At 39.8% G+C, this 25,117-nt stretch overlaps 1 protein-coding gene and 3 non-coding genes across 4 annotated transcripts in view; 3 read left to right on the forward strand and 1 right to left on the reverse strand.

Moving 5' to 3' along the window:
* The window catches only part of LOC133570670 (uncharacterized), a 177,992-nt gene that overhangs the window by 119,414 nt on the left and 33,461 nt on the right, over window positions 1–25,117 (forward strand). Inside the window, exon 3 of the mRNA XM_072916538.1 lies at window positions 11,412–11,798. Within this exon, the coding sequence (XP_072772639.1) occupies window positions 11,412–11,798 (387 nt within the window). The remainder of the gene's footprint in view (window positions 1–11,411; window positions 11,799–25,117) is intronic.
* Window positions 20,172–20,244, forward strand: trnav-cac (transfer RNA valine (anticodon CAC)). Its single transcript has one exon. It is a non-coding gene; the product is annotated as a tRNA-Val (tRNA).
* trnav-cac (transfer RNA valine (anticodon CAC)) lies at window positions 22,620–22,692 on the forward strand. The gene has a single exon. It is a non-coding gene; the product is annotated as a tRNA-Val (tRNA).
* Window positions 24,861–24,934, reverse strand: trnan-guu (transfer RNA asparagine (anticodon GUU)). Its single transcript has one exon. It is a non-coding gene; the product is annotated as a tRNA-Asn (tRNA).

Consider the following 25,117-nt stretch of genomic DNA (forward strand, 5'->3'; position numbering starts at 1 on the left):
GCTTTGGAAATAATGTGTACCCCTTTCATAGATCACATTTAGTTCCACTTCAAACATTCACATGTTGCACAATGAGATGAGATGGTATAACGTGAACAGTTATGGAACTTTCTAACTCGGGGAAAAAAACGGGATCTCGTTGGAAGCGCGATGTATTGGGTATAACAAAATGGTGTCTGCCATTGTAGTTTACAATGTCACTACGTCAGTAGTTGTCAAACTTTTTTCACCAAGTACCACCTCAGAAAATACTTGGATCTCCAAGTACCACCATCATGAACAGCATTAAAATACAGTAGCATAGTAGGCCTTAATTATTCATTAAAAACAAGGAAGACACGTTATGTAACAAGTATATTTAATATTTTTAGTTACTCTAACATTACACACAGTTTGAACAGTAACACTGTGTTTGAATGTAGAAAAATAAAACACTGTATTTAAATAATGAAATAATAATTGGCGTACCACTAGGTGATGCCTGCGTACCACAGTTTACATCATATTCACATAAATCATATATCTATTGTCTGCCCTAAATGTCAAAATATTTTTGTTTGTATCCCACCCATACCACCCCCACCCCAAAAAAAGAAAGAAAGAACAAAAAAAACAAAGTAATATCTACAAATACATCGATTAAGTAAACAAAGAACAAAAAATAATAATAATACATTAATAATAATAATAATCAGATATAAAATAAAATATAAACAGATGCATATATATATATAAATATATATATATACATATATACATACATATACACATAAAGGGAGTAATCCCTTTTATTCTTTTTTTTTTGTAGTACAATCACTAATTCGAAAAATTAAAATCAGGTTTATGGGGCGTGACATAGTTGACACAGTTTTCCCAGTATAAAGTACATTTCTCCAATTCATAATTAATAAAGGCAGTTATCTTCTCCATTTTATATATGTCCATTGTTGTTTCCATCCATTGCTTCAAAGTTGGGCTCTCCTGGGATATCCATTTCCTAGTAATGGTCTTTTTACAAGCCACCAGTAGGATATTCATTAAGTGTTTATCTTTCTTCAGCCAGTCCTGAGGTACATGTCCAAAAAACAAAGTTTTACTTTGGAGGAGTATTTCACGTTTGAAAATATCTTGTAGAGCTTGGTGTATCTCTTTCCAATAGTCCTTTATGGTGGAGCAGTCCCACAAAACATGCTAGTGATTTGCATTTGAATTCCCACAATTTCTCCAGCAGGCAGGGGAGTTGTTATCATAGTGAGACTTCTGAAAAGGTGTAATAAAAAATCTGATCAAAGTTTTCCAGCCAAACTCCCTCCACTTAGGTGAGCTGGTACAAGTCCATTGATATTTCCATTTTTTTGTCCATTCTTCCTCAGATTTAGTTATCCCTCCTTCCTTCTCCCATTTTGTTTTAATATATGAAGTTGAATATGATTTCATATTCAACAGACCCTTATACAAGCATGAAACACTTCTATCAATAATTTCTGAATTGTAGGCTTTTGTAAACAGTTCAATCAAACATATACTCGTCTTTGTGACACTTTTCACCTTCATATTAACAAAAAGCCGCAACTGCAAATATCGATAGAAGTCTTGGTTTTCTAATATATATGTCCTTTTAATAGTTTCAAAACTAAGCATTTTTTATCTTTCATTACACTACATAAAGCTGTTATACCCTTAGCTATCCAGTCCTTAAATCTTGAGTCTAATTTATTAGGTGTAAACTCTGTATCATAGGCACACCATTTAAGAACTGCAATATCACTCTCGTGTTTGTATTCCTTTATGATCATTTTCCACACTTTAAGGCTCCATTTCACCCATGGGTTATCAATGTTATTTATGTGGGTTTGTATATTGCTATCCGCCAGGATTGCTTGTATGGGGATGGAGGGCATTTCTTCTTCAATAATTTTCCATTGAGCAATGTATGACGGGTTGCACCAGCATATCACTGCTCTCATCTGGGCTGCAAAATAGTAATATCGGAGGCAAGGTAAACCCCATCCTCCCTTTTGTTTGACCAATTGTAAAGTTTTGAGACGAACTCTTGGCCTTTTACTTTGCCATATATACCTTGATAGCATTTTGTCCCATTCATTGACTTGGTTTTGGTTAATCTCTATTGGCAGGGTTTGAAATAGGTACAGCAGTCTTGGCAGTACATTCATTTTAATGGAATCAATTGTAGAACTAAGGCTAAAAAAGGAATTAAGTTCCATCTTGCTATGTCATCTTTTATTTTTTTATATATGGGTAGATAATTGTATTCTGATCATTTTGTTAGATCTTTTGGCACATTAATGCCCAGGTATTTAAAAGACTCTGTTTGCCATATCAGAGGGTAACTACTTCTGATTTCCCCTGGTGGGTTATAATTATATGAGAGTAGCTGGGTTTTACCTTTATTGATTTTATATCCTGATAGTTGACCATACAGTTCAAATGATTGCATTAATATAGGGAGCGAGTATGTTGGGTGTCCGAGGTAAACCAAAATGTCATCTGCATAGCAGGCCAATTTATACTCTCTTCTTTTAATCATGATTCCCTTAATATCTTTATTGTGTCTAATAGACTGAGCTAATGGCTCTAGATATAATGCAAAGAGTAATGGTGACCATGCACATCCCTGTCTAGAGCCCCTTTCTAGGGTAAAACTGTTTGAAAAGTATCCATTGACTTTAATCCTAGCAGTAGGATTGTTATATAGTGCCTGTATAGTTTTAATGATTGTATCCTGAAAACCGAATTTATATAAAACTCTGTAAAGAAAATTCCAATTGACCGAATCAAAGGCCTTTTCAGCATCCACACTTATAACAATTGCTTGTATGTTTTTTCTTTGTATATGATCCATAATATGTAGTGTCTTTCTTATATTGTCTTGTGTTTGTCGTTGATGTATAAAACCTGTTTGATCATTATGTCTCAATATAGGTAAGAAATCTTCTAATCGTTTGCCCATAATGGAAGTAAATAGTTTATAATCTTTATTGAGAACCGATATTGGCCTGTAAGATCCACATTCAATTCTATCCTTGCCTTCTTTTGGTATAGCTGAGATAATTGCCTCCCTCCAACTAAGTGGCGTTTGTGCCTTTTTTAAGACCCAATTCAGTGTGGGGAGTAAAACAGGTATTCATTTTTTTTTTATTCCTTATACCACTCAGCCGTGTAACCGTCTGATCCTGGCAATTTACTTAATTTAAGCCTACTAATTGCAACTTTTAATTCATTTTCAGTTATATCCGCAGATATTGTTTGGTTTTGTTTTTCATCTAAAATAGGTAAATCCAGAGAGTTCAGGAAGCTGTCAATTTGGGTTATCCTCCTACTAGAGACCTCAGAGTATAAAGTTTTATAAAAATGTTCGAAGGCTTCCTGAATTTCATTTGGTTTAGTTTTTATCTCTTTTGTGCATGGATCCCTCATTTTATGAATGGTGTTTTCCGCTATCTTTTTTTTAGTTTCCAGGCCAGTATTTTCATAGACTTAGAGCCACTTTCATAGTGTCTCTGTTGCAAAAACATTAGATTTTTTTAAATTTCTTGTGTAGCCAAACTGTTCATTTCATTCCTAGTATTTCTTATTTCCCTTAATGTATCCTGTGCCAAATCTAGTTTGTGTTTTCTTTCTAATTCTTTTAGTTGTTGTTTTTTTTAGTCATTTGATTTTGTATTCTCATTTTTTTTCTTAAATGAAGATATTGCTATAATTTTCCCTCTTAAAACAGCCTTCAGAGTGTCCCATAATATGGGAGGTGAAACCTCTCCTGTGTCATTGAACTCCAAGAGGAGACTAATTTCAGATTAAATGTGTGTCTTAAAGGATAGGTCATTCAGCAGACTTGAGTTTAGTTTCTATGTATTATTTTTTGCCCTCAGATTAAAGTCAATAGATAGGTATATAGGTGCATGGTCACTTAGATCTATCGTCTCAATTTCACAGGTACATAATTTATCTTTATCCTTTCCAAATGTTAGAAATAATCTATTCTTGTATAAAGACAGTGCAGAGCAGAGAAATAAGTATAATCCCTTCTGTCTGGGAAAAAGTCTCGCCATATGTCAATTAAGCCTACTTCCTCAAAAAGTGTGTTTATTTTCTTATAAAGGGGTTTCACATTATGTATTTTTATACTAGATGAGTCCAATTTTGGCTGTAAATATATATTTAAATCCCCACCACAAATCAAAAGACCTTTGGTTTCCGTTACCATAATATTGGTGATTTTTTGGAAGAAATTAATATCACTCACCAAGAAGGTGATTGGGTTCCCATCTATCTTTCCCTTTACTAAAATAAATCTACCCTCCTTATCACCAAATTCCAGTACTTTTTCAAAATGTAGCTTTTTTGAGATGAGGATTTTAACTCCTCTCCTATGTCCTAATTTATATGACGAACAAAACAAATGAGTGAAGCCCATTCTCTTTAGTTTTACATGCTCCTTGTCAGTCAAATGGGTCTCCTGTAAATATACTATGTGGGCTTGTTCTGTCTTCACCTTCGATAATATTTTATTGCATTTTATTGGGTTCAATAGCCCATTAACATTAAACCATACACATTTTACTTTGTCACTAACCATATGTATTTACTTGTAAGTGTACCAATAAAATATTCAAAATAAAACCTAGCAAGTCTACTCCCATAACAAAAACAACTGAAATAACATAAATAAAACAAAGCAAAATAACTAAAGAAAATTAAAAAAGAAAAGTGTGGTTCCAAGGCAGGGGTCTCTAATAGATGACCCTGAGTTAGGCTAGATAAAACGTCTAGCTGTGGGGGAAATCTTCTCCCAACTATGGGCTGAGGGCCCCCATCATGGCACTTGGTAGAAAGAGAACAAAAATCTCTGTTCATTACATAGATACATCCCTCATTTGTATATATTCTCATCTAGCTGGGGTTATTATATAAACGCAAATGTCTTGGAGTGAATTTAAAGTCACCTGTTTTGGTTCTGTTCATCTTACCAACACTTTAAGAAGTCAGTCAAAATCAACAGGTCCCCCGGAGAAGGCGATGATTATCTTCTGAAGGCTTGCAGTCTCTCCTTGATGTTTTTCTCTGGCTCCTCACCTGTCCCCTCCCGGCTCCTTCCTCCCATGGTCTCCCAGGCGGAGCGGGACAGGTGATCCAGCGGGCTCTCCCTCGGCGTAGTCACGCTGACTGGCAGTCCTCTGTCCTTCATGTCTTTTGTCGCCTCCTTTGCTGTCCGGTACAGCTGCGTGCCGTCCTCCTGGAACACTCGTAGTTTGGCCGGGTACGGAGTCTGGAAGCGGATATTTCTTTGCTTTAACACTCGCTTCGCTTCAGCATATTCTTTCCTCTTTTGCAGGACTGCTGGGAGGTAATCCTGGTCAAAATATATTAGTTTCCCATTCAGAAAAATCTTCTTCTTTCCCTAGGCTTTGCGCATGACCTCTTCTTTCATCCTGTAGCGGAGGAATGTGACTATTATTGACCGCGGCTTGTCTTCTCTGTTTCCGGCGGGTCTTGGCGCCAGCGCACAGTGCACCCTTTCGATGTCAAGTTGCGTAGTTGCGGGGATCTCCAACATGTCCCGCAGCAGTTTTTCCACAAACTCTGGCATGGACGGTCCCTCGGCTCCTTCGGGAACATTGTATATCCTGAAGTTCTTGCGTCAGGATCTCCCTTCATAGTCGAGTAGTTTGTTTTCTTGCTGATGAATGACTTTTATCATGTTATTCAACACATACCCCACGTTTTGAATCCGTCCCTCCACCTTCTCGATTCGCTCCTCTGTGTCTGTTATTTGTTGTTTAATGTTGGTGAGCTCGGATTTAATATCGTTCAGCTGTTCTTTTATGTCTTTTCGGAAGTCCCGAATCTCCTCCAGAACTTGGACTAAACCTTCGGCGTCCGCCTCCTTTGAGCGAGGGTTAGCGTTAGCACCGCCATCTTGTAGCTTTACAGGTGAGCTGTTCGCGGACACAGAGCTTTCCTCATTTACAGGCTCTGCAACAATATTTCCTCGATTTCCTCTGGTTTTCCCCATTCTTGCCCCTTTTGTTTATTCAGAGATTATCTAAAAATTTGGCATTTTACGGTCTAACGGGGCAAAATAACTTTTCTCACGAGGGAGATGTTACTCTAAGCTGCCATTCAGCTTGATGACGTCACCGGAACTCCTCAGACTCAGTTCTATGTTTTTTATGGGTACAGAAAATGAGGGAATGATCACTTAAGCCGCAAACAGTAGTTCCACTTGTGGTGATCTGAGACTGGTCAGAAGTAACAACGAGGTCTATGAAGGTTTAAAAGGACTCACTCACCCTGGTAGTTTGCTTAATGAGCTAACTGAGACAATGTTGGTGGCACAGCTTAGTGAAGGTTTTAAAAATGGGTGCATCCTTTCAGGACATATCTGTGTTCCAGTCCCTAAGAAGATGTAAACCTGTATCAACATGTTTACAGAAAATTCACACACTCACTAAATACATTTTACACTGTAATCAAATCTAATTAAAGATATAATTTCACTTCCTGATTCTGACTTACATGCAACAATAAGTGAAAGTAAACATTTATTTTCAACAACCAAAGTAGTCAACACTTGAATTATTAAAAGAACATAAAGGTGACTGACTTTCCTTCCGTGTGTTTTAGATGGTCTACAATTCCTAAAGAGGAATTGTTGATGGAGATACTCCATAAAACAGCACATAGGAAAACATGTTTTTGTTCAAAGTTCCTTTTGACCCAGCCAACAAAATGACTACCCAAAAGTATTCTGCATGATAACAAAAACATCCATGAATGTTTTTTTAAGTGATTTTGGAATAAGATTTTTTTAATTTCCATGATAATGAAGTTATGGTAATGACAATCTCAATATTTACAGACTTTACATCGGTGAAGTTAAGAATGCCTCAATCAATGCTGCCTCGTACTTATAACAAATTTCAAATTGACCCCCATCAAATTTTCAAGTCTGTTTTTGTACTCACTGTACCACTTTTGAATTAAACTTAGGACAAAAGATGGTATTTCCTGTGTTTTATTGGTTGTTTTGCTACACACTTTTAACACAACGCACAAAAGAACATAAATAAGCTCATTGTGTTAACAGTGTAAGTCCAAAACTATTTATATTCTCTCTTTATCGCTTATCATTTATCTTATTGACTTATTTACCCAACAGACGTCCAGCAGCTCCCCCACATGAAAGAGGAAGAGGATGATCCACAGCCCACCCACATAAAAGAGGAAGAGGGGGATCCACAGCCCACCCACATGAAAGAGGAAGAGGATGATCCACAGCCTACCCACATCAAAGAGAAAGAGGGGGATCCACATCCCGCCACATGAAAGAGGAAGAGGATGATCCGCAGTCCACCCACATTAAAGAGGAAGAGGATGATCCACAGCCACCCCACATGAAAGAGGAAGAAGATCCACACATGAAAGAGGAAGAGGAAGATCCACAGCCCCTTCACATGAAAGAGGAAGAAGAGGATCCACACATGAAAGAGGAAGAGGAGGATCCACACATGAAAGAGGAAGAGGGTGATCCGCAGTCCACCCACATTAAAGAGGAAGAGGATGATCCACAGCCCCCCCACATGAAAGAGGAAGAGGATCCACACATGAAAGAGGAAGAGGATGATCCACAGCCCCTTCACATGAAAGAGGAAGAGGAGGATCCACACTTGAAAGAGGAAGAGGAGGGAGAGTGTGTTGTAGGGCAGGAGGAGGATGATGTCAGCAAGTTTCCACTGACTGTTGTCTCTGTGAAGACTGAAGAGCATGAAGACAAAGCACCTGAGTCCTCACAGCTTCATCACAGTCCAAGTAAGCACATATCATTTTATTCTCAGGGCATTCAATCCATCACAACTGGACTGTTCACTTTGTCTTAGAAGACTCATCCAAGTAGGCTTCATCACTTCATGCTCATACACTTCAAGTCTTAAATCTAATCATTGGAATTTAGAGGGGAACTGCACTTTTTGGGGGGAATTGTTTCTATCGTTCACAATCATTATAAAATACATGATGGTGGATATATTAAAAAAAAATCAAATTCTAGCTAGGGCTGGGCGATATGGCCTTTTATTAATATGTGGATATGTTTAGCACATGTCACGATACACCATATATATGTGGATATTTTGCCTTAGCCTTGAATGAACACTTGATGCATATAATGACAGCAGTATGATGATTCTATGTGTCTACATTAAAACATTATTCTTCATACTGCATTAATATATGCTACTTTTAAACTTTCATGCAGAGAGGGAAATCACAACTAAGTCAATTTAGCAAAAGTGTATTTATTAAACAGTTATTAAGCAGTGGCACAAACATTCATGTCATTTCAAAACAGAAAATGCAGGATTGTCAGAGACATTTTAAAACAAGCTATTAGTGCACTTTTGTGCACGATGTCACTAAGATGACATATCAAAACAACACTAAATTAAAGTGCACTTTTTGTACCGAACGCCACTACAGTAGTTTAAAACAAATAAAGTGCACTTTTGTGCATGATGTCACACAAGATATTTCAATAAGTGTCAAATAAAAATGAGCTGCATAATAGAAAATCAAATAGTGTATGTCTTTCACTATGTGGTAGGTTCCTGCGGACGTTATCTCCTTCTGTTGTTGACTATTTGTTTCATACGGTGTTGATCTGGAAATGGTTGCTTGGGCATTTTGTGGGTGTGGCACTGAACGGAGATGTTGACATGCAGAGTTTCAAGCACTCTTCATTCTCTGGCGGGTGACATTTCAAATGATGCTACATTAGCAGTGCTGCTACTTTTTGTAGCAACGCTTTTGCCGCATACTTGTTCACCATCTACCCGCTTGAAGCCAAACCACCGCCAGATGATGGACCCCCTGCTGTTTGTCTTGGGAATTAATTCTGCCTTCATTTGTTGCCAGATTGGCACCTTCTTTCTCTTGTATTACCACTAGCACCACAGCTAACCTTACCATGCCGCTACCTGTCTGCTCCGTGAGAGCGTATGACGTTGCACACGTGACAGTATGTGACGTATGTAAGAAGGTGCGCTTGTTTTATGTCTCTGTGAGAAGGAGAGACAAGAAAGAGTGAGAAGAGCCTGTAGTGTAATGCCTGCAGCTAAAAGCAACTGTGTGAGAACGTATACTCCAATATCACCATATAGTCATTTTCTGTATCGCACAGAGACAAACTCACGATATATCCAGTATATTCCATATATCACCCAGCCCTAATTCTAACTCATAAATGTAAATAAAAGTCCACTTGCAATGGAGCCAATGGGAGGTCCTCTATAACCATCCAAAATACACCAACAATACTCCATTTGCATTTTGTGGCTTGAATGTCCACCAAGTGTTAGTTGAGTTGAGTTTATTTGGAACATGCAAGCATACAACATGATACATCACACATGCATGCATACAACATGATACATCACACATGCATGCATACAACATGATACATCACACATGCATGCATACAACATGATACATCACACATGCATGTATACAACATGATACATCACACATGCATGCATACAACATGATGCATCACACATGCATGCATACAACATGATACATCACACATGCAGGCATAAGACATGATGCATCACATTCATGCATACAACATGATACATCACACATGCGTGCATACAACATGATACATCGCACTTGCATGCATACAACATGATACATCACACATGCATGCATACAACATGATACATCACACATGCATGTATACAACATGATACATCACACATGCATGCATACAACATGATGCATCACACATGCATGCATACAACATGATACATCACACATGCATGTATACAACATGATACATCACAATTTCCAGTTTGTCTATTCAACATGTTGGAAAAGGAGTAGGAAGAAGCAGAGCTTATTTAATTCTACCCCTTTTTTTTTTTACATAACAGTTGCTAACACTTTTGTTCACTTCCTGTTCTCAATGTATTCACAATATACTCCATAAGTAATCACAATAAAAATAAATCAATAATAATGAGTGAAGTAAGTTATATTTCATATGGTGAGATGAGTAAAATGATGTAGAAAATGAATGATGGATGAAATAAATTGAGAATGTTTATCTTCTTCTTTGTACTTTGTAAACACTTTAAGTGTGAAGAGTTTCTTGAAGTGGATCATATTAGTACATTGTTTGATTGCTTTGCTTCATCCATTCCATCATTTAATTCCACATACTGATATACTGAAGGTCTTAAGTGTTGTACGTGCATACAAATGTTTTAAATTACATTTTTCTCTAAGATTATATTTCTCCTCTTTATTTGAGAATTGTTGTACATTCTTGGCTAGCAGGTTATAGTTTGCTTTGTGTATCATTTTAGCTGTTTGCAAATTCACTATGTGGTGGAATTTCAGTATTTGTGATTCAATAAATAAAGTGTTTGTATGTTGTCTATATCCAACATGATGTATTATTATAACTGATCTTTTTTGTAACACAGTTAATGAATGAAGTGTACTTTTGTAGTTATTTCCCATATTTCTACACAATAAGTCAGATATGTAACACTAGTGAGCAGTAGAGAATATGAAGTCATTTTTGGTCTAGAACATGTTTTGCTTTATTCATTATTGACGTGTTTCTTGCTACTTTATGTTGTATATTTTTTACATGAGATTTCCAGTTCAATTTATCATCAATTATTATACCTAGACATTTTGAATCATTGAAACGTTCAACGATTTGGTTCATATTGTCATTTTTTGTATTTCCATGTATAAAATACAGGTTGTAATCTTTCTTAGCAGCATTTTTAATGATGCTATTTAGGATGCCCCATGTTGCTCTCATGTTGTTTCTGTTCTTCTTTAATAATTGTCTGTAGTATTCCTTCTTACATGTTCCTAGTATACCAATTAGATTGTTTTTATATTTCTTATACTTATTTTCTGCCTCTATAGATGTCTGTGTTATTAATATTCCATATAATGTCTTTTTTTTGTGACAAGCATTTTTCAGTCCTTTTGTCATCCATGGTTGGTTGTTTTTCTTTTGCTTCTTACTAACTTCTTTCCATGGACAACATAAACATTGATATTATACATGTGGGCCTATATATATATATATATATATATATATATATATATATATATATATATATATATATATATATATATATGTATATATATATATATTTGATGTGGCAAGCTACTTTTGCAGTGTAGCTTGTAGTGTAGCGTGCTACAATTCTCTGAGGATAGCTTAGCTACATTTAATTGAGAGTTACTTGTAGCTTAGCTTACTACATTGTCCAGGTAGCTTGCCCATCACTGTCTATTTGGCCTAGCTCACATGTCAATAGTTTGAATACTGCAAACTTCAATACAGTAACACCTCATTTGTTCTGCAGACGTCCAGCGGGTGTCAGCGGGGAGTCATGAAGAGGAGTGGCACACCAGTGTGGGACAGAAGGAGCTACAGGCCCCCTCCCACATTAAAGAGGAGCAGCTTCATGATGAAGATGAAGCTCAGTCCTTACAGCTTCATCACAGTCAAAGTGAGGAGAACAGAGGGGCGGAGCTTGTAAGTCAACACATCACAGAAGCTGATGGAGAGCATTGTGAAGATATCAAGTCAGAACCAGACAGCATCTTTGCTCCACTGTCAGACATGGACCACATGATGTCACACTCTTCTGATCACAGTGACCACATCCAAAAACCTTTGGAGAGTAAAAATGACTCTAAAGGTGATACGAGACATCAAACTAACAACAAACACTTTGACTGCTCTGATTGTGGGAAATCATTTAGATGGAAGAGTCATTTTACAGAACACATGAGAACACACACTGGAGAGAAACCTTTTACTTGCTCTGTTTGTGCTAAAAGATTCAACACTAAGATTTAAATGATATTATTCATGAGAACACATACTGGAGAGAAACCTTTTACTTGCTCCGTTTGTAAGAAGAGTTTCTCCAGAAAGCATCACCTGACCAGACACATGAGAACACACACTGGAGAGAAACCTTTTACTTGCTCTGTTTGTGCTAAAAGATTCAACACTAAGAATGAAATGATATTACACATGAGAACACATACTGGAGAGAAACATTTTGCTTGCTCTGTTTGTAAGAAGAGTTTCTCCACAAAGACACACATGACCAGACACATGAGAACACACACTTGAGATAAACATTTTGCTTTCTCAGCTTGTGCTAAAACATTCTACTCTAAGAATGACATGATATTACACATGAGAACACACACAGGTGAGAAACCCTTTACTTGCTCTGTTTGTAAGGATAATTTCTCTCAAAAGCAACATGATACATCACACTAATTACCAAAAGTGGCCCACTCGGCTCACTGCATTCCAGACACATGAGAACACACACTGGAGAGAAACCTTTTGCTTGCTCAGCTTGTGCCAAAAGATTCTACACTGAGAATGAAATGATATTACACATGAGAACACACACAGGTGAGAAACCCTTTACTTGCTCTGTTTGTAAGAAGAGTTTCTCCAGAAAGCAAATCATGACCACACACATGAGAACACACACTGGAGAGAAACCTTTTGCTTGCTCAGCTTGTGCTAAAAGATTCAACACTAAAAATGGCATGATATTACACTTGAGAACACACACTGGAGAGAAACCTTTTACTTGATCAGTGTTAGAATAATTATGTATATATTATCACACTAACTTTACTATACTTAAAGTCTGTTGCTTTAGTTATTAGTTATTGTGCTTAAGTTAGACTTTTGTATTCGTGCAAGGACAAAAACTTCTTGTCTGAGGGGTGGCCTCAGCCGCAGATGTTATCTTTGTTTTAGCCCGCTAACAGCCAAGGACTTCAAGGACCTCTACGAAGATAAGACGACAGCACGCAGACGAAGCAGAGACTTTAAGGACCTCAATGAAGATAAGATGACAACACGCAGACGAAGCGGAGACAAGGCGAAATCACAAGGCCCCCACCACATTCTGTCACGTATTGTGCGTCCTGGACCTACTTTGCATAATATATGTGACCACTCCTTTTAGAGGCGGCCTCAGTGATGTTGACTGTGGAACTCTTGAATAAATAGAGGGACGCGGGAGCTGAACCTTAGAGCGTAGGGCGAGACTGTAACTAAGTGTGCAGCTCCATGTGTTCTCCTCATGAGCTAAATTGAACTCTGTCTCTGCATGATTCCTTGCTTCTTGTCTGATGAATATATGTCATCAGTGTTTGAACCTGACACTCAGCTTGTGCTAAAAGATTCTACACTAAAAAGGAACTTTTATTACACATGAGAACACACATAGGTGAGAAACCTTTTACTTGCTCTGTTTGTAAGAAGAGTTTCTCCAGAGAGCAAATCATGACCAGACACATGAGAACACACACTGGAGAGAAACCTTTTGCTTGTTCAGCTTGTGCTAAAAGATTCAACACTAAGAAGGAACTTATATTACACATGAGAATACACACAGGTGAGAAACCTTTTACTTGCTCTGTTTGTAAGAAGAGTTTCTCCAGAAAGCGTGACATGACCACACACATGAGAACACACACTGGAGAGAAACCGTTTAGTTGCACTGTGTGTGATAAGATGTTCAGGTTTAAGTATCAGGTCAGTAGACACAAGTGTGTAACAGTCATGGAAGCTGCAGGGATTTAAAAACACTTAAAGGGGAACATTATCACAATTTCAGAAGGGTTAAAACCATTAAAAATCAGTTCCCAGTGGCTTATTTTATTTTTCGAAAAAAATTTTTAAATTTTACCCATCACTCAATATCTCTAAAAAAAACTTCAAAGTGCCTGATTTTAACCATCGTTATATACACCCGTCCATTTTCCTGTGACGTCACATAGTGACAAACAAACAAACATGGCGGATAGAACAGCAAGCTATAGCGACATTAGCTCGGATTCAGACTCGGATTTCAGCGGCTTAAGCGATTCAACAGATTACGCATGTATTGAAACGGATGGTTGTAGTGTGGAGGCAGGTAGCGAAAACCAAATTGAAGAAGAAACTGAAGCTATTGAGCCATATCGGTTTGAACCGTATGCAAGCAAAACCGAGGAAAACGACACGACAGCCAGCGACACGGGAGAAAGCGAGGACGACTTCGGCGATCGCCTTCCAACCAACGATTGGTATGTGTTTGTTTGGCATTAAAGGAAACTAACAACTATGAACTAGGTTTACAGCATATGAAATACATTTGGCAACAACATGCACTTTGAGAGTGCAGACAGCCCATTTCAGGCGCGCTAAGAACATATATTTTTCCACGATTTCAGCACTCAGGTTAACCATACCTAAATAGACACAAAATACTGCATTACACAAGACTACCCGAATGTACTCGAATGATTGAAAACAATAAATGTTTTTAAGCTAAATTATTGGTAAACACAGTTTATGTATAATAATTTACGTAAAACCGCGAGTAATGAATAAAGTTTTCATCAATTAATATATTCTGTAGACATACCCTCATCCGCTCTCTTTTCCTGAAAGCTGATCCGTCCAGTTTTGGAGTTGATGTCAGCAGGCCAGGGAAGCTAGGGTCGATATTCTTCTCTTGATCATCTTCGGTGGCATAAGGGACGGTGTGAGCCAAGACATCCAGGGGGTTTAGCTCCCTCGTCTGCGGGAACAAACTGCCGCCATTGCTTGCCGTGCTACCGAGGTCCTTTGTCCCTGAATTTCTCACACACTCCGGCAGATTCAATGGGGGTCTGGCGGCAGATTTCTTTGACTTTATGGTTGGAAATGCATCTGCTTTGAGTGTCGCAGGATATCCACACATTCTTGCCATCTCTGTCGTAGCATAGCTTTCGTCGGTAAAGTGTGCGGAACAAACGACTGACCATTTCGTCGGCTTTCCCCACAGCCTCGTATTTTGAACAAGTTTCGTCCAATTTCTTGCCACTTTCACATCTTTGGGCCACTGGTGCAACTTGAATCCGTCCCTGTTCGTGTTGTTACACCCTCCGACAACACACCGCCGAAAGTGAGAAAATGGCGGATTGCTTCCTGATGTGACGTCACAACGTGACGTCATCGCTCCGAGAGCGAATAATAGAAAGGCGTTTAATTCGCCAAAATTCACCCATTTAGAGTTCGGAAATCGGGCAAAAAAATATATGGTCTTTTTTCTGCAACATCAAGGTATATATTGACGCTTACATAGGTCTGGTGATAATGTTCCCCTTTAAATTAGTGGTAAAAGTGCAATATAATAACACAATTTCAGAATGATTTCCTTGTTAAAATCTCACAATTCATGAGATTTTTATCTAAAATTATAATTTTCGGGGCTTGTTGAAACATGTTTTTGCGGTTTATGTTGGTCGAGTCGTATGATTCTCGCTTAGGGTGCAAAAGGTCCAGAGCTTGTAACCTTTAGTTCTTTTTTGCATGGAAATAGCCATACCTTTAAATTAGTGGTAAAAGTGCAATATACTAACCCAGTTTCAGAATGATTTCCCTGTTAAAATCTCACAATTCATGAACATTTTTGATGAAACTTGTTTTTTCGGGGCTTGTTGGTCTAGTCCAGGGGTCGGCAACCTTTACCACTCAAAGAGCCATTTTGACCAGTTTCACAAATTAAAGAAAACAATGGGAGCCACAAAAACCTTTTGAAATTTAGAATGAAATAACACTGCATACAAAGTTGTTTTTTTTTGCTTTGTGCTATGTATAAACCAAGGGTCTCAGACACGCAGCCATCACCTTAATATGAAAATTGAATGTTTGTTAGCGCGGCCCGCCAGTTTTATATGAATGGCGCTTGACAGCGTCATACTTTTCAACCCTCCCGATTTTTCCGTCAGACTACGAATTTCAGGGCAACTGATGTGTGGGGGAGCAGGGTTGGGGTGGGGGCGGGGTTTGGTGGTAGCAGGGGTGTATAATGTAGCCCGGAAGAGTTAGGGCTGCATGGGATTCTGGGTATTTGTTCTGTTGTGTTTATGTTGTTTTACGGTGAAGATGTTCTCCCGAAATGTGTTTATCATTCTTGTTTGGTGTGGGTTCACAGTGTGGCGCATTATTAGTAAGAGTGTTAAAGTTTTTTATACCGCCACCGTCAGTGTAACCTGTGTGGCTGTTGACTAAGTATGCCTTGCTGTCACTTGCGTGTGCAAGTAGAAGATGCATACAACAAAGGGCTGGGCTGGCACACGCTGTTTGTACAGATTGTAGAGGGCGCTAAATGCTGTACCAACATGGCACGCCCTTATTATTATTAGGGTGAAAATTGGAGAATATTAATTCCGGGAGTTTTCTGCGAGAGGTACCGAAATCCGGAAATCTCCCAGGAAAATCGGGGGGTTCAGCAAGTAAGCTGCTGAGCCGCATCAGAGTGATCAAAGAGCCGCATGCGGCTCCGGAGTTGCGGGTTGCCGACCCCTGGTCTAGTCGTATGATTCTCGCTTAGGGTGCGAGAGGTCCCTGGTTCAATTCCCGGACAAGCCCTTAACAGTGCTTTTCAATCAATCAATCAATCAATCAATCTTTATTTATATAGCCCTAAATCACAAGTGTCTCAAAGGGCTGCACAAGCCACAACGACATCCTCGGTACAAAGCCCACATACGGGCAAGGAAAAACTCACCCCAGTGGGACGTCGATGTGAATGACTATGAGAAACCTTGGAGAGGACCGCATATGTGGGTAACCCCCCCCCCCCCCCCCCCCCCTCTAGGGGAGACCGAAAGCAATGGATGTCGAGTGGGTCTGACATAATATTGTGAGAGTCCAGTCCATAGTGGATCCAACATAATAGTAAGAGTCCAGTCCATAGTGGGGCCAGCAGGACACCATCCCGAGCTGAGACGGGTCAGCAGCGCAGAGATGTTCCCAGCCGATGCACAGGCGAGCGGTCCACCCCGGGTCCCGACTCTGGACAGCCAGCACTTCATCCATGGCCATAAAAGTGCAGTAACAGGTTGTTTCCCCAGATAAAATATAAACTTTTTTGAGAATTTGGTAACTGTTGCCGTAGGGCTTGTTGGTCTAGTGGTATGATTCTTGCTTAGGGTGCGTAAGGTCCCAGGTTCAATTCCTGGACAAGCCCTTAACAGTGATTTAAAAGTCTTAGCTAAATTTTCCAAACTGCACACAATGAAGGGATCAATGAAAATGTATAAAATCGAATACAGTGGTAGCTCAATTTACAACCTTTAATTGTTTTAGGACAGAGCTTGTAACCCTTAGGTCTTTTTTGCAGGAAAATAGCCATACCTTTAAATTAGTGGTAAAAGTGCAATATACTAACCCAGTTTCAGAATGATTTCCCTGTTAAAATCTCACAATTTGTAAGACTTTTTGTTGAAACATGTTTTTGCGGTTTATGTTGGTCGAGTCGTATGATTCTCGCTTAGGGTGCAAAAGGTCCAGAGCTTGTAACCTTTAGTTCTTTTTTGCATGGAAATAGCCATACCTTTAAATTAGTGGTAAAAGTGCAATATACCAACCCAGTTTCAGAATGATGTCCCTGATAAAATCTCGCAATTCATGAACATTTTTGATGAAACTTGATTTTTCAGGGCTTGTTGGTCTAGTCCAGGGGTCGGCAACCTTTACCACTCAAAGAGCCATTTTGACCAGTTTCACAAATTAAAGAAAACAATGGGAACCACAAAAATCTTTTGAAATTTAGAATGAAATAACACTGCATTCAAAGTTTTTTTTTTTGCTTTGTGCTATGTATAAACCAAGGGTCTCAGACACGCAGCCATCACCTCAATATGAAATTTGAATGTTAGTGCGGCCCGCAAGTTTTATATGAATGGCGCTTGACAGCGTCATACTTGGCAGACTACAAATTTCAGGGCAACTGTTCTCTCGAACGTGCCGTGATGGTACAGCATTTAGTGCCCACTACAACCAGCGTGCCGGCCCAACCACACGTTGTACGGGGCTTTTACTTGCTCACGTAAGTGACAGCAAGGCATACTTGGTCAACAACTACACAGGTTACACTGACGGTGGAGGTATAAAAAACTTTAACACTCTTACAAATAATGCGCCACACTGTGAACCCACACCAAACAAGAATGACAAACACATTTCGGTAGAACATCTGCACCTTAACACAACATAAACACAACAGAACAAATACCCAGAATCCCATGCAGCCCTAACTCTTCCCGGCTACATTATACACCCCCGCTACTAAACCCCGCCCACCTCAACCGACGCACGGAGGGGGGGGGGGGGGGGGGGGGGGTTGATGTGTGGGGGAGCAGGGTTGGGGTGGGGGCGGGGTTTGGTGGTAGCAGGGGTGTATAATGTAGCCCGGAAGAGTAAGGGCTGCATGGGATTCTGATTTCCCTGTTAAAATCTCACTATTCATGAGATTTTTATCTACAATTATATTTTTTGGGGCTTGTTGGTCTAGTGGTATGATTCTCGCTTAGGGTGCGAAAGGTCCCGGGTTCAATTCCTGGACAACCCCTTAACAGTGATTTAAAACTCTTAGCTCAATTTTCCAAACTGCACACACTCAAGGGATTGATTGATTGAGACTTTTATTAGTAGGTTGCACAGTGAAGTACATATTCCGTATAATTGACCACTAAATGGTAACACCCCAATAAGTTTTTCAACTTGTTTAAGTCGGGGTTCATATATATACTAACGTCATAATACAGTCATCACACAAGAGAATCACATTGAATTATTTACATTATTTACAATCTGGGGTCTGGAGGGGGGTGGGGGTGGGGGGGGGGGGGGGGGGGGGTTTGGCTTGCATTCATTTTGTGGTCTGAAAACAAACTGAGAAAGTGTTACAGAAAAAACTTCAAGACACTGACGGGATTTGAGCCCAACATCTCCTATTTAACAAACAGGCACCTTGACTGACAGCTACAGCGCCTTGAACAGCATGGGATTTCAACAAGATGTCTATAACCCTACACTGAATTAATGATAGCCAATTTGAGGCGATAGCATTGATTATCAGTAATTTACATTAGTTTAAACAAGCATGGCTTGAAAGTTATGTTGCAAACGTTTTAACTAGAAACTTTTTTGCAAATTTAGAGAAGGACATGGGCTGTACAAGAAAACCCTCAAACCCTCGTGTTCGCGTCCAGATTTCGTCCCTGGGTGGGCTTGAACCACCATCCTCTCAGTTAACAGCCGAACGCGCTGACCGATTGTCATTGTCTTTGGATGGGCGTAACTAGAAGTATACTGATTCAGCCTTCGGTGAGTCCAATATGCCCTTTGGGTGGAATGCCTGCGTTTTGCGGTTGTCACAAACATTGCTTTTGTCCCTTATGAATATTAGTTAAAATGTAATAAAAGCAACAGAATGCATTGGCAGGGAATCGGACCCGGGTCTCCCGCGTGGCAGGCGAAAATTCTACCACTGAACCACCAATGACTGTGGAGTAAAAGAGATTTATGAACTCGGTTAAGAGGAAGAACGTTTGAAATGCGGGCTGCGACGGACCAAACATGCTACACTGAATTAATGATAGCCAATATGAGGCGATAGCATTGATTATCAAAAATTGACATTAGTTTAAACAAGAATGGCTGAAAGTTATGTTGCAAACGTGGCACACGTTTACTAGCCGAACGTGCTGACCGATTGCGCCACAGAGACTTACTGGTTTACATGATTCATTACTCCCCAAAAAATTATAAAATCTCATGTTACGATGTCCTGATGTCATTGTCTTTGGATTAGCGTAACGAGAAGTACACTGCTTCAGTCTTCGGTGAGTCCAATATGCCTTTTGGGTGGAATGCCTGCGTCTTGCGGTTGTCACAAACATTGCTTTTGTCCCTAATGAATATTAGTTAAAATGTAATAAAAGCAACAGAATGCATTGGCCTGGAATCGGACCCAGGTCTCCCGCGTGGCAGGCGAGAATTCTACCACTGAATCACCAACGCCTGTGGAGTAAAAGAGGTTTCTGAACTCGGTTAAGAGGAAGAACGTTTGAAATGCGGGCTGCGACACAAAAAACATGCTACAAAGTAAAACACATTCTACGTGCACAAGGGATTTAACAACATCCACAAAAGGCAAGAATTGCAATGCAGCTAATAACAGCAATAAGACTAGCGAGCACCATGTTTTCCATTGGCCGAAAATCAACTTGTAAGTCTTGATAAAGGTCTGTAACTTGCAGCAGTTTCCATGGTGTAGTGGTTATCACATTCGCCTCACACGCGAAAGGTCCCCTGTTCGAAACAGGGTGGAAACAAGGTCTTTTTACTTTCCTTCTTACCTCTATAAATAAGCAAGGAAATAAATGATAGCAAGGTCCTGTGTTTCATCATAAAGTAGTTTGCAACATAGCTGACCACCTCATGTACAGCCGAGCACACACAACACCAAATTTAGAGGGTTCTCATATAGGCAGACCTCAGGCTTCAACATCATGAATGCTGGGTTCCATGAAAATGTCACGCACAAACCTGTGAAATTTCTCATTCATTCAAGTCACTGTATTCTCAGGGCTTTCAATAGATTGCAACTGTACTGTTTAGATTGACTTATAAGATGTTTAACCTCTCTTTTAGCAGGAATCATAGGTGTAATTCCCAAAGAGTTAGAGAAGACAGCTGCAGTCTGAATGAGTGTTGGCCTTGCTTTCAAATTAAGAACCAGTCAAATAGACAACTGAAACCTAAATCATAGCAGAGGATGGTTTCGATTCATCGACCTCTGGGTTATGGGCCCAGCACGCTTCCGCTGCACCACTCTGCTGTCTTAAACTACAAGATGCTTACTCTGGTGAATATCCTGACAAACTACTTGTAACAAAGTGATTTGGAACCCATCCGAAGTAGTGTTTCTTTCTGAGTCCTGGTTCAATCCACATTTAAAATGGCATTTTTTTGAAGAAAACATTGCAGTAAGTTGAAAGTTATGTTGCAAACGTGGCACACGTTTTAACTAGAAATTCTTTGCAAATTTAGAGAAGGACATGGGCTCAAAAATGAGGCGATAGGCAACTCAATCCACATTTAAAATGGCATTTTTTTGAAGAAAACATTGCAGTAAACATCAAACTCTGTGGATCCATTGGGATTTTATTCAAAATGAATAGAATTTGGCTTGCATTCATGTGGTCTGAAAACAAACTGAGAAAGTGTTACAGAAAAAACATCAAGACACTGACGGGATTTGAGCCCAACATCTCCTATTTAACAAACAGGCACCTTGACTGACAGCTACAGCGCCTGGAACAGCATGGGATTTCAACACGATGTCTATAACCCTACACTGAATTGATGATAGCCAATTTGAGGCGATAGTATTGATTATCAGTAATTTACATTAGTTTAAACAAGCATGGCTTGAAAGTTATGTTGCAAACGTTTTAACTAGAAACTTTTTTGCAAATTTAGAGAAGGACATGGGCTGTACAAGAAAACCCTCAAACCATCGTGCTCGCGTCAAGATTTCGTCCCTGGGTGGGCTTGAACCACCATCCTCTCAGTTAACAGCCGAACGTGCTGACCGATTGTCATTGTCTTTGGATGGACGTAACTAGAAGTATACTGATTCAGCCTTTGGTGAGTCCAATACGTCCTTTGGGTGGAATGCCTGCATTTTGCGGTTGTCACAAACATTGCTTTTGTCCCTTATGAATATTAGTTAAAATGTAATAAAAGCAACAGAATACATTGGCCGGAAATCGGACCCGGGTATCCCGCGTGGCAGGCGAAAATTCTACCACTGAACCACCAATGCCTGTGGAGTAAAAGAGATTTATGAACTCGGTTAAGAGGAAGAACGTTTGAAATGCGGGCTGCGACGGACCAAACATGCTACACTGAATTAATGATAGCCAATATGAGGCGATTGCATTGATTATCAGTAATTTACATTAATTTAAACAAGAATGGCTTGAAAGTTATGTTGCAAACGTGGCACACGTTTAACTAGAAACTTTTTTGCAAATTTAGAGAAGGACATGGGCTGTACAAGAAAACCCTCAAACCCCTGTGCTCGAGTCAAGATTTCGTCCCTGGGTGGGCTTGAACCACCATCCTCTCAGTTAACAGCCGAACGCGCTGACCCATTGCGTCACAGAGACTTACTGGTTTACATGATTACTTACTCCCCAAAAAATTATAAAATCTCATGTTATGATGTCCCAAAGTCATTGTCTTTGGATTAGCGTAACGAGAAGTACACTGCTTCAGACTTCAGGGAGTCCAATATGCCTTTTGGGTGGAATGCCTGCGTCTTGCGGTTGTCACAAACATTGCTTTTGTCCCTTATGAATATTAGTTAATATGTAATAAAAGCAACAGATTGCTTTGGCCGGGAATCGGACCCGGGTCTCCCGCGTGGCAGGCGAGAATTCTACCACTGAACCACCAATGGCTGTGGAGAAAATAGGTTTATGAACTCGGTTAAGAGGAAGAACGTTTGAAATGCGGGCTGCGACAGACAAAACATGCTACAAAGTAGAACACATTCTACGTGCACAAGGGATTTAACAACATCCACAAAAGGCAAGAAATGCAATGCAGCTAATAACAGCAATAAGACTAGCGAGCACCATGTTTTCCATTGGCCCAAAATCAACTTGTAAGTTTTGATAAAGGTCTGCAACTTGCGGCAGTTTCCATGGTGTAGTGGTTATCACATTCGCCTCACACGCGAAAGGTCCCCTGTTCGAAACAGGGTGGAAACAAGGTCTTTTTACTTCCCTTCTTACCTCTATAAATAAGCAAGGAAATAAATGATAGCAAGGTCCTGTGTTTCATCATAAAGTAGTTTGCAACATAGCTGACCACCTCATGTACAGCCGAGCACACACGACACCAAATTTAGAGGGTTCTCATATAGGCAGACCTCAGGCTTCAACATCATGAATGCTGGGTTCCATGAAAATGTCACGCACAAACCTGTCAAATTTCTCATTCATTCAAGTCACTGTATTCTCAGGGCTTTCAATGGATTGCAACTGTACTGTTTAGATTGACTGATAAGATGTTTAACCTCTCTTTTAGCAGGAATCATAGGTGTAATTCCCAAAGAGTTAGAGAAGACAGCTGCAGTCTGAATGAGTGTTGGCCTTGCTTTCAAATTAAGAACCAGTCAAATAGACAACTGAAACCTAAATCATAGCAGAGGATGGTTTCGATCCATCGACCTCTGGGTTATGGGCCCAGCACGCTTCCGCTGCGCCACTCTGCTGCATTAAACTACAAGATGCTTACTCTGGTGAATATCCTGACAAACTACTTGAAACAAAGTGATTTGGAACCCATCTGAAGTAGTGTTTCTTTCTGAGTCCTGGTTCAATCCACATTTAAAATGGCATTTTTTTGAAGAAAACATTGCAGTAAACATCAAACTCTGTGGATCCATTGGGATTTTATTCAAAATGAATAGAATTTGGCTTGCATTCATGTGGTTTGAAAACAAACTGAGAAAGTGTTACAGAAAAAACTTCAAGACACTGACGGGATTTGAGCCCAACATCTCCTATTTAACAAACAGGCACCTTGACTGACAGCTACAGTGCCTGGAACAGCATGGGATTTCAACACGATGTCTATAACCCTACACTGAATTAATGATAGCCAATTTGAGGCGATAGCACTGATTATCAGTAATTTACATTAGTTTAAACAAGCATGGCTTGAAAGTTATGTTGCAAACGTTTTAAATAGAAACTTTTTTGCAAATGTAGAGAAGGACATGGGCTGTACAAGAAAACCCTCAAACCCTCGTGCTCGCGTCAAGATTTTGTCCCTGGGTGGGCTTGAACCACCATCCTCTCAGTTAACAGCCGAACGCGCTGACCGATTGTCATTGTCTTTGGATGGGCGTAACTAGAAGTATACTGATTCAGCCTTCGGTGAATCCAATATGCCCATTGGGTGGAATGCCTGCGTCTTGCGGTTTTCACAAACATTGCTTTTGTCCCTTATGAATATTAGTTAAAATGTAATAAAAGCAAGAGAATGCATTGGCCGGGAATCGGACCCGGGTCTCCCGCGTGAATTCTACCATTGAACCACCAATGCCTGTGGAGTAAAAGAGATTTATGAACTCGGTTCAGAGGAAGAACGTTTGAAATGCGGGCTGCGACGGACCAAACATGCTACACTGAATTATTGATAGCCAATATGAGGCGATAGCATTGATTATCAGTAATTTACATTAGTTTAAACAAGAATGACTTGAAAGTTATGTTGCAAACGTGGCACACGTTTTAACTAGAAACTTTTTTGCAAATGTAGAGAAGGACATGGGCTGTACAAGAAAACCCTCAAACCCTCGTGCTCGCGTCAAGATTTCGTCCCTGGGTGGGCTTGAACCACCATCCTCTCAGTTAACAGCCGAACGCGCTGACCGATTGTCATTGTCTTTGGATGGGCGTAACTAGAAGTATACTGATTCAGCCTTCGGTGAGTCCAATATGCCCTTTGGGTGGAATGCCTGCGTCTTGCGGTTTTCACAAACATTGCTTTTGTCCCTTATGAATATTAATTAAAATGTAATAAAAGCAACAGAATGCATTGGCCGGGAATCGGACCCGGGTCTTCCGCGTGAATTCTACCATTGAACCACCAATGCCTGTGGAGCAAAAGAGATTTATGAACTCGGTTAAGAGGAAGAAAGTTTGAAATGCGGGCTGCGACGGACCAAACATGCTACACTGAATTAATGATAGCCAATATGAGGCGATAGCATTGATTATCAGTAATTTAAATTAGTTTAAACAAGAATGGCTTGAAAGTTATGTTGCAAACGTTGCGCACGTTTTAACTAGAAACTTTTTTGAAAATTTAGAGAAGGACGTGGGCTCTACAAGAAAACCCTCAAACCTCCGTGCTCGAGTCAAGATTTCGTCCCTGGGTGGGCTTGAACCACCATCCTCTCAGTTAACAGCCGAACGCGCTGACCGATTGCGCCACAGAGACTTACTGGTTTACATCATTAATTACTCCCCAAAAATTTATGAAATCTCATGTTACGATGTCCCGATGTCATTGTCTTTGGATGGGCGTAACTAGAAGTACACTGCTTCAGGTTTCGGCGAGTCCAATATGCCTTTTGGGTGGAATGCCTGCGTCTTGCGGTTGTCACAAACATTGCTTTTGTCC

This window comes from Nerophis lumbriciformis, linkage group LG28 (assembly GCF_033978685.3).
Source record: "Nerophis lumbriciformis linkage group LG28, RoL_Nlum_v2.1, whole genome shotgun sequence".
Lineage (NCBI taxonomy): Eukaryota > Metazoa > Chordata > Actinopteri > Syngnathiformes > Syngnathidae > Nerophis > Nerophis lumbriciformis.